The sequence below is a fragment of the Adiantum capillus-veneris genome, chromosome 5, assembly GCF_014529385.1.
Source record: "Adiantum capillus-veneris isolate H3 chromosome 5, ASM1452938v2, whole genome shotgun sequence".
Taxonomy (NCBI): Eukaryota; Viridiplantae; Streptophyta; class Polypodiopsida; order Polypodiales; family Pteridaceae; genus Adiantum; species Adiantum capillus-veneris.
Window position 1 is genome coordinate 7,614,633 of NC_140935.1, and position 17,947 is coordinate 7,632,579.

At 47.0% G+C, this 17,947-nt stretch overlaps 1 protein-coding gene across 2 annotated transcripts in view; it reads left to right on the forward strand.

Annotated features, from left to right (window-relative positions):
* The window catches only part of UVR3 (DNA photolyase family protein), a 39,621-nt gene extending 23,977 nt beyond the window's left edge, over positions 1-15,644 (forward strand). For both annotated transcript variants that reach the window (XM_086511960.1, XM_086511961.1), the window contains 3 exons: positions 14,569-14,656; positions 14,776-14,871; positions 14,992-15,644. In XM_086511960.1, the coding sequence (XP_086368086.1) occupies positions 14,569-14,656; positions 14,776-14,871; positions 14,992-15,227 (420 nt within the window). In that variant the 3' untranslated portion in view covers positions 15,228-15,644. The remainder of the gene's footprint in view (positions 1-14,568; positions 14,657-14,775; positions 14,872-14,991) is intronic.
* The last annotated feature ends 2,303 nt before the right edge of the window (positions 15,645-17,947 follow it).

A 17,947-nucleotide genomic window follows, 5' to 3' on the forward strand; every position in this document is an offset into this window, starting at 1 on the left:
TTGTGCTCGTATACTATTCAGCTCGTCAATCATTGATGGCTGAATTTCCCCATCTTCAAGGCGTCTTCCCTCTTTGGTTTCGTCTAGTTCCTCCCGAAGGGTTGAGATGCTACTTTTTAAAGCTTGAATTTCATCCCGGAACTCCTTGCGTTCTAGTTCCCTCGCCTGTTCCTCCCTCTTTTTCCATTCGAGAATTAAATTCTTCTCTTTCTTCCACTCATCCATGTGGGCTTTGCATTCTTTCAACTCCTTTTCAATGGCTGTCATCCTCTTGCTTGTGACCATGTAGTGCGCCGCCATTTGTCTTGCCTTATTTGTTTCACTTTCTGAGAGAGAGGAGAGAGCAACCTATACGCACCGCATTATGCATACATATGTTTCCCCATTCAGCCTACATGGCATATGTTTGCTTTCTGTATGTGTCAATTTGCAATTTCTGTGAGCTCTGCAGTTTCCAAATTCCTTGCAAATAAATCCCTGCAGGGTCTGCGGGCAGCAAATGTAGAAAACTGGTGAAAGAACAGGTCGCTGCAGCAAAATGAAGGTTCGCGTGCTGAGGCGCCTGCTGTTGCTGTTGCACCTGCTCGCCCTTCTGCTGTTGCACCTACACGCCCCGCTGCTGCTGTGCATGCGTGCTCTCCTACAGTTGTACCTGCTGTCGCTACACGCCTCCCTGCTGCTGCGCCTGTGCGTTCTCTTGCAGTTGCACCTGCGCGAGAGAGAGAGAGAGAGAGAGAGAGAGAGAGAGAGAGAGAGAGAGAGAGAGAGAGAGAGAGAGAGAGAGAGAGAGAGAGAGTACTTTGCAAAAGGAACCTGCAACGGGAGTTAACACTTAAGTACACATGGCTCGGAAGCTAGAATGCTCCGAGCAGACGCCGACAACCTGTAGGCCCCAAAATTGGCGCCCCTTTCGGTATTTCTTTATACTTTGAGAGGGTAAATTACAAAGTAGAGTCCTTGGAATTCTTCACTTGTATCCAGCTAGATACCACCTGTTTTGGCCAAATTTTGGCAACATAGCAGCCTCAAAACTTGCGCGAAACCAATTCCTCTACTGGAACTCACTTCCACTGGCATAAATCCTCCGATTCTTGCCCAAAAACAGTAAATTCAGCACGCTGTATTTACTGGTTTTTGCCCTGTTTTCAGCCCTAAACAGTTTCCGAAATGTCCTCTGCCAATGGGGCATTGTTCCCAATGGTTCTGGTGTCCGTACGGCTGAAAAACAGTCAAATTACAACGCATACACAACGCTGAAAATGCACCTGTACAGTGAGGTTATGACCCTCACCGGTGCGTGCTTTGGAGTAGCAATTAACTACCCCTGTTCCTGTTCAAGGAGGCTCTTGCCTCAGCACAAAAGCATGAAACCACACAGTTGTACATCAGTCAAATGAAGAGCCCTCTTGTGGGGCATCACATTACTGCACTTAGGGATGTAGCAGGGCTACAATGTCACTTCACAGGACAGGCAGTTGGACAGTTAGCTACAGTTGGTCTGGTTCACACTGGACGGACCCTTTGGGCTGGGAGTGACACGTGGTAGGGTACCTACGGTGGTCTAGTGGACATCGTGGCCAGGTCACCACCACCACTCAGTTTGGAGATAGACTTAGCTGGCTAGACATTTATGGGCCGTTGGTGGCTCTTATGGTTGTACATATGAGTAGTCGTTTTGGGTCAGTTGGATTATTTGGTACGTAGTCGTCTAGAGAGAGTCTTACACAAGCATTGCTTCACCATACCTGCACATCTGAGCCTCGACACCCCATTTGTACCTGTGAGTCTTGGGCTGGAGCTGAGGGTGCTGCCACGCCAGAGTTTGTACATGGTTCTTTGAGCTAGTCGAGTCCACATGTTCTGGTCCACTGTTGTTTCTTTGTTGTTATCCATTGTTTCTGTGTTTCATTTTGTTTGAGAGAGTTTCCATTTGTTTGAGTGAGATTGCCACGCACATTGCACTGAGGGGCACCCCCACTGTAGAGAGCACGACACATTATCCGCGCTACAGGTGCTCTCATTTTGGCGATCACGGTGGGACCTCAACTGAAGTCTCACTTTGTTGAGTAGCTGGTTTCTTCGCTTCGCCTGTGCAGCCTGTTGGTCTGGTCCAGTTTCACCCATTGACAGCTTAATCTAGCTGGTCTAGTCTCTGGATAGCGTAACCTAGCTGGTCTAGTCTCTCGCCTTGTTGGTCTGGTGCTCTCTCGCCCTGGTCCACCCAGTGCTCGTCTTGGTCTAGTCCTTCTCGTCCCTGGTCCAGTCCTTCCTCGTCCTGGTCCAAGCCAGGTGGTCTAGTCACTCACCTTGGTCTATAGAGTCTAGACCAATGTTCAGCCAAGTGAAGGTTGTCTTGCCCAAGTGAAGGTCTTTTTGCCCAAAGCTTGGTAGGGTTGGCTGTTACTGCATGACATATACAAGGAGGTCTTTGGAGCGTCAAAGTGCACTACTGAGTCCTCTGAAGTACTACCACAGACGACGTCAACCCTTGGTGCCCAGTAGAAGCATATTAACCCCATCACCCATACCTACTCATACGGCTACCTCCATTCCTTCGACCGGTTCTACATCCTCCAGGTCACCTTCTCCGGTAAGGCTCTCCCCCATTTTGTTACAGCAAGCTAGTGAGCAACAGACTCAGGAGCAAGAGGCCATGGAGGAGCTCACAAGTGTTCTGGCAAAGGTGAACATCAAGTTCCCTACCTTTAAAGGTCTCTCTGCAGAAGATGCAGACGACCATGCTCGGAGGTTTGTCTCTCTTTGCAAAGGTCGTGGCCTCAACAGAGAAGACGCATACCTGGTGCTCTTCCCTTCCACCTTGGATGGTCTTGCAGATAAATGGTACAGTCAGTTTGTTGAAAACCACTTTACTACTTGGACCATGTTAAGACAGCAGTTCTGTGAAGCTTTCCGACCAGGGGATTATCAAGAGAAGATTCTAGATGAGTTGGCCAACGTGTTGCTCCAGCCCAAGGAGACATTTGCAGAGCTCATGACCAGAACGAAGTCCCTGGTTGCCAAGCTGCCTCAGCAACCAGGGGAATTCATGGTGAAGAAGTGGGTAGAGAAGGCTCTGCCTAAGACTTCTCAACAAAAGCTCAGAGAAAGTCTCCGTCCTGAAGCCAGTCTGGAGGACTTTGTTGCTACTGCTACTAGAATAGAGGGAGCAAGAAGGCAATTCACTGACTCTCTTCAGTTAGATACTGCCCCTGTACTCATGGACAGTCCATCAGACCCCTTGACTTCTTTAAGAAGGGAACTGGAAGCCCTAAAGTTACAGCGAGCCCTTCACGAAGAGAGATCCTTCTCTCTCAGACAGGAGAAGCCTCCACATCAAGAGGCTTATAATCAACTTAAAAGAGAGTTAGAAGAGCTCAGGTCTTAGCAGGAGACTAAGGCTATGGTATGGTGTAGTTCATGCCGCTCTCCAGGACACCCTCCACAGGACTGTCCCCTTCGCTCTTATTGCCACTTCTGCAAAAAATCGGGTCATGAAGATAAGGATTGCTACTATATAAAGGGATTGCACAAAATACAGCAAAGTCTTGGTCCTACTCTCCAACAGGGTTTAGCACCAGCTTCCAACATGGTTTCCCACTACGGCCATCCCAACTACATGCCACCTTTGCTCAATACCCCTGCTGTCCAAGGTATGTCAAGTACTTTCCCGACGCAAAGTTTTTATAATGCTAATGCCACCTCAACCCCTCAGAGCTTCTACACTTCAGCCTCCAACTCTATGCAGCAATCACCTCGTCCCTCGTTTCGTCCTTCCAATCGACCCATACTCTGCTACAAATGCGGAGAATATGGGCATTATCAGAGTAAGTGTCCTTTACCTGAGGGGTCCCCTCCTTGTCGTCATTGCCGTGATTCGAAGGATCACTACAATAAGGATTGTCCCACGCAAAGGGCATCCACGTCTTCAAGCTCGACTCAGAACCAACAAGAATTCACCTTCCCGAAGATAAACTTGATTACTGTGAACACCGTGCCTCAACCATCACCTGCTACTCATGTGGTTAAGCCACTGCAAGTGGAGGAGCCTGCTGGTGTCCTTACTAGGGCACAAAGAGCAGCTCTTGGTCTCAGTCTGCCCACAGGTCCACCTCGCCAGTCCCCACTTCCTCAAGCTGGTCTATTTGACCTAAAGGATGAGTCCTTCAAAATTGCTCATAGCAAACCAACTTCACTGTTATCTGACATTGATGGAGCCTTCTTGGAAGCAGTGGCGGACTTGGAACAGATTAAGGTCCCAAAGGGAGCCCAGTTCGAAGGCACCAGGCCCACAACAGAAGCCATCTTGAAAAATGCTTTTCAACAGGTGTCACTATACGACATGCTAAGGCTCAACGCAACACTTAGAAGTGACACCCTGTCAGTCATTCAGTCTCTGTACTCGGGGGTTGGGCCTAGTGGCGGGCACCTCCCTGTACAGCCCTCAGAGTCTTATTTGATTTCCTATCCATATGCTCCCCTCACTGATTATAAAAGTCCTCGCTTCACTGTATCTATTCTTGGGCACCAGCTATCCGGCGTCATCGTTGATGGAGGATATTGAATCAATTTGATGCCCGAATTCACTATGATGGCCTTAGGTCTAAAGCCTACCCGACCTGCTCCTTTCACTGTTGCATTGGCCGATTAGAGAACAGTCTACCCAGTGGGCATAGTCGACAAGGTGCCTCTGAAGGTACAAGATTTCACTTTTAACTTGGATTTTGTGGTAGTTAATCTTCCCCAGGTAGAGGGAGGTTATCCCTTGCTGATTGGTAGGCCATGGTTGCGATATACGAAAGCACTTCACGACTGGGGAACCGACGCCATGTGGATATATACTCCTGGCTCTCCAATGCAACAAATTCGTCTCGAAGGAGGTATGGATGCAGTCGTTCAGCAGAGCTCTTTGTCAGTAGAGTCCAACCCTGACTTGGAGCAGTCGGTCCCTCCTGATGGGTCCGATGAAGACTTACTGCAGTGGTTAGAAGCTACCTCTTCGATGCCATGCTATGTAGTCTCTCTTCAACCTTTGCCAACAGATTCACCCTCTCCCCCTGATCCTACACCTAAAGCTACCCCTGAAGCCAGTAATTCCAGTCAGCCAAGTGAGCCAGAACCAAGTGGACCGGTCTCTGGTGCCCATCCTTCAGAGGGTCCCTTGATGGAAACCGTCGGCCTGGGTGAGCCTATAACCCACCATAGAAGGGGGAAAAAATCTCCCTTGCAAGAGTTGGCCAACACCCCAGCTCCTTCCTTAGCCTCTACTCCATCCGACTCTCCACCCATGCGGGAGCACTTTGAGGTATCTGAGGATTTACCATTTGCAGAGCTTCCATCAGGATGGTTGCAGGAAGAGTATGCTGATTTCAACATTGATTAGACGCCAGCTCATAATGTCCAAAAGCTAACAGAGGCGGCACGGTCTTCTCCCCCTGACGTAGCCTCGCCCACTGCACCGCCTGACCCAGTCAGAGAAGTCAACCTAGGCGGCCCTGACAACCATCAGCCCATCTTATTAGCCACTTGGTTATGGGATCACCCCGCTCTACTCGACTTGGTAATCTCTTTCGTGCGCTCTTTCAAGGACGTGTTTGCTTGGTCTTACCACGATTTGGAAGGAATCCCAGCAGAGCTAGGAGTCCACACAATTCCTCTGGTTGAGGGGGCTAAGCCGGCCAGAGGATGGGCTTACAAACTGAATCCCAAGTATGCAGAAGCAATCAAAATCGAGTTGGAAAAAATGCAAGAAGCAGGTATTATTGTACCAGTAGAGCACTCTGAATGGTTGTCCCCTATGGTTATTGCCCCAAAGAAGCAGTCCAATAAAATTCGAGTTTGCGTCGACTACCGGGCTCTGAATAAGGTCACAATCCCGGATGGATTTCCGACACCTTTTACTGAGAGAGTCCTCGAAGATGTCGTTGGCCATGTACTGTATAGTTTTATGGACGGGTTCAGCGGCTACAATCAATTAGGAATACATCCTTACGACCAAATCAAAACAGCTTTTGTGACTCCTTGGGGTATTTTCATCTACACTAGAATGTCTTTTGGCCTTCTTTCAATCGCATAGTCTTATCTTTTGTCCTCTGCTTACTGATCACCTTCGCATATTCATGGACGACTTTTCCACCTTCTCGGGTGCTCAATGTTCGACCCCAATAGAAAATCTAAAGGAGCATCTTGCTCAGCTCTCTGCAGTCTTCCTCAGGTGCAGAGAGGCACGTTTGAAGCTCAATCCGAACAAGTGTCATTTTTTGGTCACAGAGGGCACACTGTTGGGCCATGTGGTGTCTGCTCAAGGTTTAGCACCTGACCCAGAGAAGATAGTGGCCATCTTGAAGTTACCTCCTCCCATAAATCCCAAAGGTGTTCAGAGCTTTGTGGGCCACACCGGCTATCATCGCAGGTTTATACGTATGTATGCACAGGTGGCTCAACCATTGACCTGGCTCACTAGTGCTGCTGCTCCCTTCCAGTGGCCAACACCTGAGGCCGAAGCATTTGCATACCTCAAAAAACGCCTCATTGAAGCGCCTATTCTAGTTGCCCCGGATTGGGCCCTACCTTTTCATGTGCATACAGATGCCAGTCTGCTGGCTATGGGTGCTGTGCTGACTCCGCCTAGCAAAGAGTTCAACTTGGATCGCCATGTACATTATGCAAGTCGCTTACTCACCAAAGCAGAGCGCAACTATAGCACCACAGAGAGGGAAGGTTTGGCTATAGTGTATGCTCTGCAAAAATTTCGTCACTATTTGCTAGGGGTCCACTTCACAATTATTACTGATCACCATGCCTTGCGCTATCTGCTTAATGATCACCATGCCTTGCGCTATCTGCTTAATAAGCCACAGGTCGCAGGTCGAGTATGGCGATGTCTCCTCCTATTCCAAGAGTTTGACTTTGAAGTGGTACTCCGTCCTGGTAAGCATCATGTAATGGCTGACCACCTCTCTCGCATTCACACAGGTGAAGAAGCTATCGGGATTGCGGATGACTTTCCAGATAGCAGTCTTTTTAAAATCGATACAACACCGGAATGGTACGGCGAGGTCCTACATTTCTATCTACTGGGTCGTACCCAGAGAAGGCATCTCCACTGTAGAAGAGGAGATTGCTGTTGAAGTCCAAGCCTTTCACTCTGATTGGGGGCCAGCTCTACAAATCGGGACCAAATGGTGTTCTGAAGCGCTGTGTCTCGCCTCATGAGGTGGAGCATATTCTGGAGGATGCCCACAATGGTCCCACTGGTGGCCATTACCTTGGTCACATCATCGCCCAGAAGATTCTACAGAGTGGTCAATGGTGGCCCTACGTTTTTAAGGATGCAATAGCATATTCTAAGGTCTGTGATGTGTGTCAGCGCTGTGGGCCGAAGCCAAGTAAGCAATCCAACCGTCCTCTGCAGGTCTCGATGGCGTGGCTACCTTCTGAGAGATGGGGCTTGGACTTTGTGGGTCCAATATATCCCCCGGCTCAACCAAGTAATCGCAAATATCTGCTAGTGGCTATAGACTATGCGACAAAGTGGGCAGAGGTACTGGCGACAGTAGATTGCACTGACAATACAGTAGCCAAATTTTTATATGAAACTATTTTATGCAGATTTGGATGTCCCTTAGAGATCACAAGTGATAGGGGCAGTCATTTTGTCAATGACATGATCTCAAATTTGCTGGCCAATTACAAGATTTTTCATCGCAAGTCGTGCTCTTATTACCCTAGAGCCAATGGGCAGGCCGAGAGCACCAACAAGGTTTTGATCGCTCTACTGCGGAAAGCATGTCATCTCCATCCAGCATCGTGGGCTCAGGCTGTGCACTGCACTCTTTGGGCAAACCGTACATCTTTCAAAGCAACAACGAATCAAACGCCTTTTCAACTCGCTTTCGGTTTGGAAGCCATAGCTCCATTTGAGTTCAACTCCGGATCCCCTAGGGTGGGCAGTCTGCGTGCAAGTTGGGGCATGGAATCTGCTTCTATATCTCGTCTCACCTTATTGGATGAAAGCCGCCGTTTAGCTTCACATGCTCTGCAAGCGGAGCAACTTCGTCGCAAAGCGTGGCATGATCGCCACCTCAGAAAGCCGAAAATAACGCAAGGCACACTGGTGCTACTCTATCAGGCAAAATATTTGAAAAAAGCAAAGAAGCTGGTTCCAACTTGGCAAGGGCCCTTCAGAGTACAAGAGATTTTGCCACAGGGGGCTGTCCAGTTAGTCACTTTGGAAGGCGTCCCTTTGCCACTGGTAAATGGCTCCAGAATCAAGTGCTATTACTCCTCTGAGTAAAGGGTATGCAACTATTCTGCCATCTGTAGGTTCTATGTCCCATCTCTCTCCCCCCACAATCTTTCCATCAGAACGGGTGTTCTGTTACTGTCTCAGTTCTGCTCACCTCCCCACTAGCTTTCCACCAGAATGGATGTTCTGTTATTGTCTCAGTTTTTGCTATGTCTGTAAGTTTCCGCCTTTCCTCTAAGATATCTTTTCTCGACTAAATCCTCTTGGTAATTGGGTATTATCGGGAACTTCTACAGTCCAGTCACTCCTCCTCTAATCAGTCACTCCTCTAATTGTTTCTATCCTCAGTGTTATTTGCAACACATACACTCGCCCATATCCACTCTCATCCCCTCGCCCCTCTCCACCCAAAGCCCTCGCCCCTACCCTCTTCTTGCAACCCTCGCCCCTACCCAACCCAACCCCCGCCTTACTTCCCTCGCCCTTACCCTACCCAAATCCCCTCGCCCAAACTCATCCATCGCTTTGTTGAAAGCATCGTCAGCTTTGGGATCGCTTAGCTTGATTGTCAGCTTTGCTTTTTCAAGCGCTTTTTGAAAGTACAGGCCAGCGTTTTTTTTGAAAGTACAGGCTAGCGCTTTTTTGAAAGTATAGGCTTCTCCCTTCTTGCTTAATCAAGCCTTTCCAAGTACAGCTTTTGGAAAACAGGATACTCCGACTACAGCGCTACATCTCTCATCTCTGCATCTGGGCGTTCCATCTGGGCATTCCAGAGTTCACCTTGCACACTGCACATTGACCGAGTGATGGTTGGTACAAGCAAACAAGTAAGGAAGAAGAAAGCTCTCTCTCCAGAGAGGCCAACTGAGACATCCCAAAGTTCTGCAGAGGAAGAGGATGTGGATACCTCTAGCCATGGCCTCACCGATGTTTCCTCCACTGATCATAGTGATGAAAATTACAAGGTGTCCGACTCAAGCTCTGCTTCCGACTCAGAATCTTCTAGCAAAGAGGAAGAGGAAGAGGAAGAGGATGATGAAGAAGAAGAAGTTGTAAAGAACCAGAAGAAGAGAAAAATCATCATGCAGGTATTGAGTCATCAAATTCCTCGGCCTCCTTCTTCCAAGACCCAAACCAAGTTCACACTGAACTTCCATCTGTAGCAGCCTCATCCGTCGCTTCGAGAAGTCTTATCAAAAGACCAGCTACACAAGCTAGGTCTGTCAGCATTAGCAGACACCGATCTGCCTTCGGATATTCCCATGGATATGGTGCATGCACTCCTCAAGTTTTTTCCCTAAGTCAGAGGACACCCACTGACTGCTACACGAATAGGTAACGCTTTGGGGATGACAACCTTTCCTACAGTAAAACCGGATACGCGCACCTATTCACAACTGTCGAAAGATGCGACAATCGAGGCATGCAAAGAGCTACTCAGTACGCATCATGTTGACTATGCAAGGAATAAACAGCTCTGGGCTATTTTCCAGTATTACTTTTTGGTCAGAGATCCTAAAGTCAGCAAGGGCAAGGCCAGATGTGACGTGCCTACTATATTCTCGCACTGCGAAGGCCTATATTGCCTCATCCACACCATCCCGTGTGGCTTTCATCAAATTTTATTTACCTCTCTACAGTCGCGGGCAAAAAGATTCAGAGCTTAGGTGCAATCTGTGCAATCTAGCTTTCAATGCTTCGCAGCTCCGATGTTGGCTTGGGTCATTAATATACCTGTTAGTCCTATGGATGTGGATGCGGCGATGCAGCGTAAAGGCTCTAAGGGAAAAGGGAAAGATATTGAACAAACAATGGATCTATCTGAAAAGCCAAAGAAAAAGAGAGCAAAGGTAGTGAAGGACACAATAGAATCTTTAGTATCCCTGCCAGTTTTGGAAAGCCAACAGCTTGGAGTGAAGCAGCCAGTTCGACGTTCCTCGCATACGGTCGCTATTGATTCGATGGTAAGTTCAGGTGGTCCAGATCACACTATGCATGTCACAGCTGTGGCTTCTACAGTGTGTGTTCCTCTCTCTACTGCTGCTATTTTTACCCCTACCACAGTGACTAGCTCACACGTCCCAGTGGTAGTTGCTTCTTCTCCTATGCCTAGTCCTGCGGCAACCACTCCTACCATCTCTACTTCGACAGAGAGGGATGCGCCTAGTCCACCGCGAGCAGTGCCACTTGTCACACCAGTCCCACCAATTGTACCACTCTCGAGCTCTCTTCACTCTGACAGTGTTATAGGACCTTCTACAGGATCGGACTCTACATCATTTTTTCGGCTATCTGAGGATATATTGCAGGAGTCTAGGCAAGCCATTGCCACCATTGAGCTGGGTGCAGAGCGTTTAGTAGCCACACACCAATGTCACGCAGCTACTTACACAGCTATGGAGGGAGCTCTGAAGGTTGTTGAGAGCGCCATCGCGGATAGGGATGTCACTATTTTCGCACTCCAGCAGGCCTTGAAGTTAAAGTCTCAAGTGATTAGTGTCCTTGAGAATCAACTACAAGGATTTAGAGAATTGCTGTTACAAGAAAATAGGGCAACGCAGCCTACGATGATGGGTATGGGATATGGGTGGACTGGAATAGGTACACCAGTGCAACATGCAGTAACGGGTCCTTCTCAGCAGTTTATGGGACTTTACTCACAGACTCCAGTTCCCGTTCAGTACTACAATCAACAACAACAACAACAACAGTATCCTCCTCCTCAGGGGTTTCAATCTTCACCATTGCCTCAGATGCAAAATATGACTTGTTGTGATGGAGTTGCTGGAGCACATCGCCATGGCTGTGTTACTCGACGCCCTCAGTACAATACAGGACAGGTGCTACCATCTGCTCAGCAGCAGGTGGCTGGTCATTTCTCAGGAAACACACTTACTGACAGGAGAGCTCGCATACAGCAAAGCCTCACAATCGATTTGATGGCTCCACCTCCAGAGGCTGATACTTCGGATGCAGCAGTGGCCACCACTCTATCTCTTGGATGACAGATTCAGGAACTCACCATTGTACATACTAGTAGTTTTCTTTCACAGTTTCAGTCTTCCTCTCAGCGAGACGGTGAGCGGTCTTGTGGCGGGCAACCTGTAGCAGGGCTACAATGTCACTTCACAGGACAGGTAGTTGGACAATTAGCTACAGTTGGTCTGGTTCACATTGGACGGACCCTTTGGGCTGGGAGTGACACGTGGCTGGGTACCTACGGTGGTCTAGTGGACATCGTGGCCAGGTCACCACCACCACTCAGTTTGGAGATAGACTTAGTTGGCTGGACATTTATGGGCCGTTGGTGGCTCTTATGGTTGTACATATGAGTAGTCGTTTTGGGTCAGTTGGATTATCTGGTACGTAGTCGTCTAGAGAGAGTTTTACACAGAGCACTGCTTCACCATCCCTGCACATCTGAGCCTCGACACCCCATTTGTACCTGTGAGTCTTGGGCTGGAGCTGAGGGTGCTGCCACGCCAGAGTCTGTACATGGTTCTTTGAGCTAGTCGAGTCCACATGTTCTGGTCCACTGTTGTGTCTCTGCTGTTATCCATTGTTTTTGTGTTTCATTTTGTTTGAGAGAGTTTCCATTTGTTTGAGTGAGATTGCCACGCACATTGCACTGAGGGGCACCCACACTGTAGAGAGCACGACACATTATCCGGGCTACAAGGGAAGAGAGAGAGCAACGTGAGGTGTGTAGGACATGACTTCTTGCACCACACTATACATGAGAGGGAAAGCTTGCAATCAATAGCTCTTAACTTGTGACAGGTTCTCAATGAAGTATCCCCCCATCATAAATCGAGCGCCCCCTCTTCTGTGCTTGACCTGTAATGCATCTATGAACAAATAGATGCAATAGGGAAGATTTCCATGGTTGCCAAAACCTGCGTATCGCTGAAAACGTAGCAAAACAGCCTTGTAAACACGTATCTGATGCCTTCCAATGCTGAAAATGAGCTCCTTGGTTCTAGGTAAAGTCATGGGAAGCTCAAAAATGGAGAGAAATGGCTGAAAATCAGAGTTGTCAGCCTCCAAAACTGCTCCAAAAACTCAGTTTACGAGTTCTGTTCTCCTAGACTTGGTAAATTGGCCAAAAAGTGCCACTTGGCACTCATGCATGCAATTTCCCCGCATTGGGCTTCTTGCTTAAAAATCTCTCAATTGGTGCATCAGTTGACTTTGCAGCAGAGTAATAAAATGTTCCCCTTGTTTGTCATTCTAAAGCTAATGACGCGAACAGACTCGTGCCCCAAAATAGCAATTTCCTAATTTTTAGGAGATGCTTCTGTTAGGCTCCCACTCGTCTTCTGACCATCTATCCCCATTGGGACCACATCCAAAAATGCAATGTGGCCCAACTGTCGGATACTTTCCTTTGGTGATCCCACCTTGACTTTATGCCTTTATTGAGTTCACTTCCTAGTATCCACCAACTTGCTAAGTGCGTCGGGGAGACCTACATGATCTTGAATTGAGTCTAGACATCCTTTTACTTTACGAGTTCCAATGATGACCAACTCCTATCTGCTGGTGAAACTACCATTCACATTGTCCGTACAATGTCCGACCATTTGTAACTTCAAAAGGAGGATCTCAAAAATTTAAACGAAAATCATTGGAAAGAAACCAACAACTAAGGTTAGCAGTTGCCACGTCCTCGTGACAAACCAATTGCCACGTCCTCGTGATAAGCAGAGTGTAAGGTGCAACGGAATGAATGTTGAACTTTGCTCAAGATGAGTGCTCCAAACTGTGCTCAAGGGTTCCTTTTTGAAACGTACGAGGAGGGAGGATCTCCCGGCTAAACAGACCGCCTACAGATACGCATCGAACAAACCACCCGACCATAGCCACCATCCGTCCTCCCACATGCCTCCCAAGCCCTCCTTTATGTATATCTAACCTTTTCGCCTCCGTTGCTTTGTACTTCGTCACGGAGATCCTTCCTTAGATGCTGTCACGGGACGGGCACCACGTGCCAATAGAAAAGAACAGATTGGATAGACTTTTAGCACTTCAATAACAATTGAATTGAAAGAGATGCAGGACACACAAGACGTAGAGTGGCAAAATCCACCCCAAGAGAGCACTGGCCCCAAACCTTGGCGCCCCTTTCTGTATTTCTTTATATTACTTGAACTCGGTACAATGCCGGTACTCAGGCTCTGCCCCTTCACCCAGAAGAGTGCTAGAGAATGAGCGTTGTGCACATATTTAAAGGCTCTTGCCTTGAAAAGCGGTTACATAAAAAGCTTCAAACTCTAAAAGCATCTAGCCCAAATGCTAAAAGGGTTGCCATCGCAAATTACGGAAATCTGTACAACTACCATGTCAGCACATGCTGTGTAAAACGCGGAAATCCGTACATGTTGCCACGTGGCACTATCATCGCAAACTGCGGGCGTCCGTACATTTGCCACGTCATCATCTTCTATGCAAGAATTTGAGTGTGTTTTGTGTACCGGCTTTATTTCTAGTGACTTGGGCCCCCATCAAACGGGGTCTCATAAGTTGGTAAAACTTAATGAGTTTGCCCCATTCGCCGGGAATTTGTAATTGGTGAGAACTTCTGCTAGTTGTGATTCTTCTAGGGTTTAGGCCCCTAGACTGGGATCTGGAGGTTGGCTCTGTTCTTCAGTGGCTTGACACGTCAGTAGTTTGACATCTCCCCTTCTTGAAAGAAAGTAATTGTCTGTGATTACCGTATATCTCCGAGTGTCATTCTGAGGGACAATCCAAGGGACAATTAGTTTTCTCAATCCAGATTGGAGCTCTTGATTTCCTGGGTCGTTCCTCAATGGCTTGACACGACAGCAGTTTGTGACAGATGCTGGTCTTTTGTTGCAGTATTCTTCAGATTAGATCAAGGGTGTATCATCTGCCGTTACATTCCTCCTTATCTTAATTCCTCCCACATGCCTCTCAAGCGCTCCTTGATGTATACCTAACCTTTTTGCCTCCAGTGTTTTGTACTTTCTAACGGAGACTGGCTGTGTGTAGTGTTCCAGGGGACTCCAGTGTTATTGTGGATTATTACGACCATTGATGTATAACCATTTCCCTTAACGGTGAATTTGGGCTTTCTTGAATTCATGTAGACATGGAAGTGTTCACTACCCTTATATGTTTGGGCCATTTTGGGACTTGCTTTGGTAGAATGTAGAGTCTACATCCCTCTTGGTGTTCTGTTATAATTGATATTCTACTCGAAGGTAGTGATTTCCCCCGAATGTATATGTCTAGGTCAATGTCAGCTCCGTTGTTATTGCTGACAGAAGTGTAATAATTTATGCCCCGTTGTGAATCTGCAGTACCATCGTATATATTCACCAATAACTTTTGGTAAGAAGTACGATCCAGAAGGGAAGTACATCCGCCATTTTCTTCCGATATTAAAAGGTGAAAAGGCCCTGGATGCTGAGCTGCTCTCTTTTTTAATTCTGTTTGGTCATTGAAGCTCTTTGGAGTGTCTTGAATGAGGCAGATGTTTACTAGCTGTGAATTCAATCTATTTCCAGACATGCCCAAAGCTTATATATATGAGCCTTGGACTGCTCCATTGGAGGTCCAGAGAAAAGCAGGGTGCATAATTGGAAAAGATTACCCTAAACCAGGTATGATTTTTTGCTCTGCAAGAGCTTTTAACTGTAGCTGGAAATGGCTTTCACAAGTTTAGTTTTGCCTCGTGATATCCAAGTGCTGTGTTGTTTTATACCAACATTTATATGTTGCAGTGGTGGATCATAGCATTGCTAACAAGCAATGTCGGGACATGATGGGTGCTGCGTATGCGCTGAATAAGGAGACTGAAGGTCAACCATCTGAAGGGCATCTCAGTTCCTTGAAGGAGGAGCTGGAAGGCAAGTTACAAAGTGAAGATGTCAATGCAGCAGGCCAATTGAAGAGAAAAGGTGGAAGGGGAAGCAATATTAGTAGTAAGCAGCAACGGAAGATAACAGATTACAAATGATTGATTAATGTTGTCTATGCTACTCTGATGTCATGTTTGAAGAGATGGGACTGAGCATGTGCATTTGGTCAATGTCTTCAATTTAGGAATGGATGGTATGAATAAGCAGATTCACTACCGTTTACAAATCAACAACACCCCCCCCCCCCCCCCCCCCCGCCCCCAAACAAAAAAAAGAAAGAGAATTCCTTGTAACAAGCATCTGTAAGTACCCCTTTGAAAACAGATTGTAGTTCAGAGTCTGCTTTAATGAGCGACTTCACATATTCTGGTAGTGGTAAGATACTTTGGTAACCTAATAATAGAGTGAAGCATTGCCTGAGGTCCACCATCTTGGGTTGTATATATTGTGACTGCATACTCTCCTCAAATTAAGATATTCAAAGCACCCACAGTGCTGGTCTTTTTCCTTGCTCATCATAGTCTTGTGGCTATTTCTGTTGCGTTGTTGCATCGTGCTCCATGTGAGTACTGTGGTGCTTCTCCTTTTGACCTCAAGCTTGAGGCATTGCCTACCATTGCCACCAAAGAGCACCCATATTAATTGAAGAGCTTGAAGCGCAGTCAGACCGAGTCCCTTTACCTTACAGTGTTTTCCTGAATGCTGCTACCACAATTGGCCACCTTGATGACACTGAAAATAATGTGAATGAGGGTGAAATTCCCCGAGGAAGCTCACATTGAAAAGTATCGCTAAAAAGAAGCGCTGGCGAGTTATTGCAAGGGTGATCTTAAAGGGAGAGCATGAAAGTAGACGATGGCTGTTGAAGGGGCTTGTAGGTTGAGAACAGGAAGGAGGAGTTGGATGAGATTGAAGAGACATGCATGGGAGTTCTGAAGCTTGGGCAGGGTTCATCAAGTGCGTACATATGTGCAAGTCAATTTACTATCTCTGTATAAGGCAACTGGGGCGTGCTGCTTCGATGCGACAAGTGCTTTATGAGGAGCTTTTGTTGTCTTTTGGAATGCACTGGCAGGGTTCCAAAACATGGGTAGGGCAAGCACATGCATCAGCCTTATGTACCAGTGGACAGGCACTAATCACTCCCAATCTGTGGCTGTGAATGTTCCTAGCCATAGAAACCCAAACATTAGCAGTGATGTAGCAAAAGCCACAAGATCTGTCTGCAAAAGTTTCACAAAAATGGAGTGAGGTAGAGGAGTGGCGGCGAATGCACAATACGAATTGTAGAGGTCTCGTCACCATAATGGCCCTGTTCACTCCCTTTAACCACGCTCCGACTAGGTCTCCTTTCCTCTTTTCGCTTGCACCACCCTTGGGAAGGGAGGAACAATGGAGCTGCAGGAAGCTCTTAGGAATGGCTTAGTCTCTTCTCACATCCGTGCTAACCCTAATCCTACACCTCAGGCCTTTGCAGGGAGAAACCGCTTCGCTTATAATTTTCTGAATAGAGCACCTTCTATAGTTGTCTCGCCATGTTCCTCTCTGCTATCAACATTCAAGGGGATCCAGTATTGTGCATGAATCCCCTGGTCCTATTGAATCAGCAGGTAAGGTCTCTCTGTTTCATCCTCGGGTCTTTGGCCTATTCGAGGAATGAAAGTAAATGCTTCTGATGATTGTTCCAATAGAGAGCCCTAGGATAGGGGTTCCTAATGAACAGGGGGTTGCTCTTGATCAGGACATTCTTGATAGGGAGGATACGTCTGAGATAGGAGATCCTTCCATTGATGACGAGGGAGTAGCTATACCTACTAAGAACTTGAGATGTGGCACACTCAATTGCAACAGAGGGTTGTAATTGGTCTCTGCCATGGAATCAGGCCTTCTCTAGAAACACTGAAGACATGGATAGCTCAGCAATGGGTCTAATAAGAACATTAAGGTTTCAAGGTTCAATACTTACATAACAACTATTATCTATTCTTTTTTGAAGATTCCAATACTGCCCTACAAGTTGTAAGACATGGCCAATGGATTATTATAAAAACCCCTATGACTGTGTTAAAGCTGGCACCCTGAGTTCAATTCTAGGGGGCCGAGACCTACTAAAGTGCCAGTCCGGGTAGACTTCCCTGACCTTCCCATAGAGGTTTACCCATGGCTCAAAAATGTGGGGAGCTAGGTAGGTAAAGTCTTGGGTCAAAGGGCTAGGGAAAGTATAAATCCTAGATGGGATCCTCAATTGTTGAGACATTCACGAGTAGTTGAAGATTGATGTGCCTTTCAGAGATTGCACATGTAGATTTTTCCATTTACAAAGGGTTGCTTACAAGAACTCGCCCAAGAACTTATAGGGGCATTACATTAAAGATTGCCCTGAGATGAAAATTGTCCCAACTGGTGAAGAACCTCCACATGACAAAAACAAAGGTTTCAGTCAGTACCAAAAACATATTTCGCAAGAAGAGTCAAAAACCCTAAAGCTAGCCCTTGTAAGAACAAGTTTAGTGACTGTCCTTTTTTGGAAAATGTATTTTGACCCTATCAACTATGACTTAGAGGAACCAGACGATGAAGAGCTATCACAAGATCAGAAGGTACTCCTCAGAATCAATATCAAAATCAGTCCCAGAATCTATCTCGAAAAGGAAAAGAAGTGGAGCAACACGTTGAGAAGATCCCTCCTCTAGTCCATCCTTGTAAGAACAAGTTCAACTACAGTCCTTCTTTGGAAAATGTATTTGACCCTTTCAATTATGACTTAGAGGAACCAAAGGACAAAGAGGATGAAGAGCTATCACAGGATCAACATGCA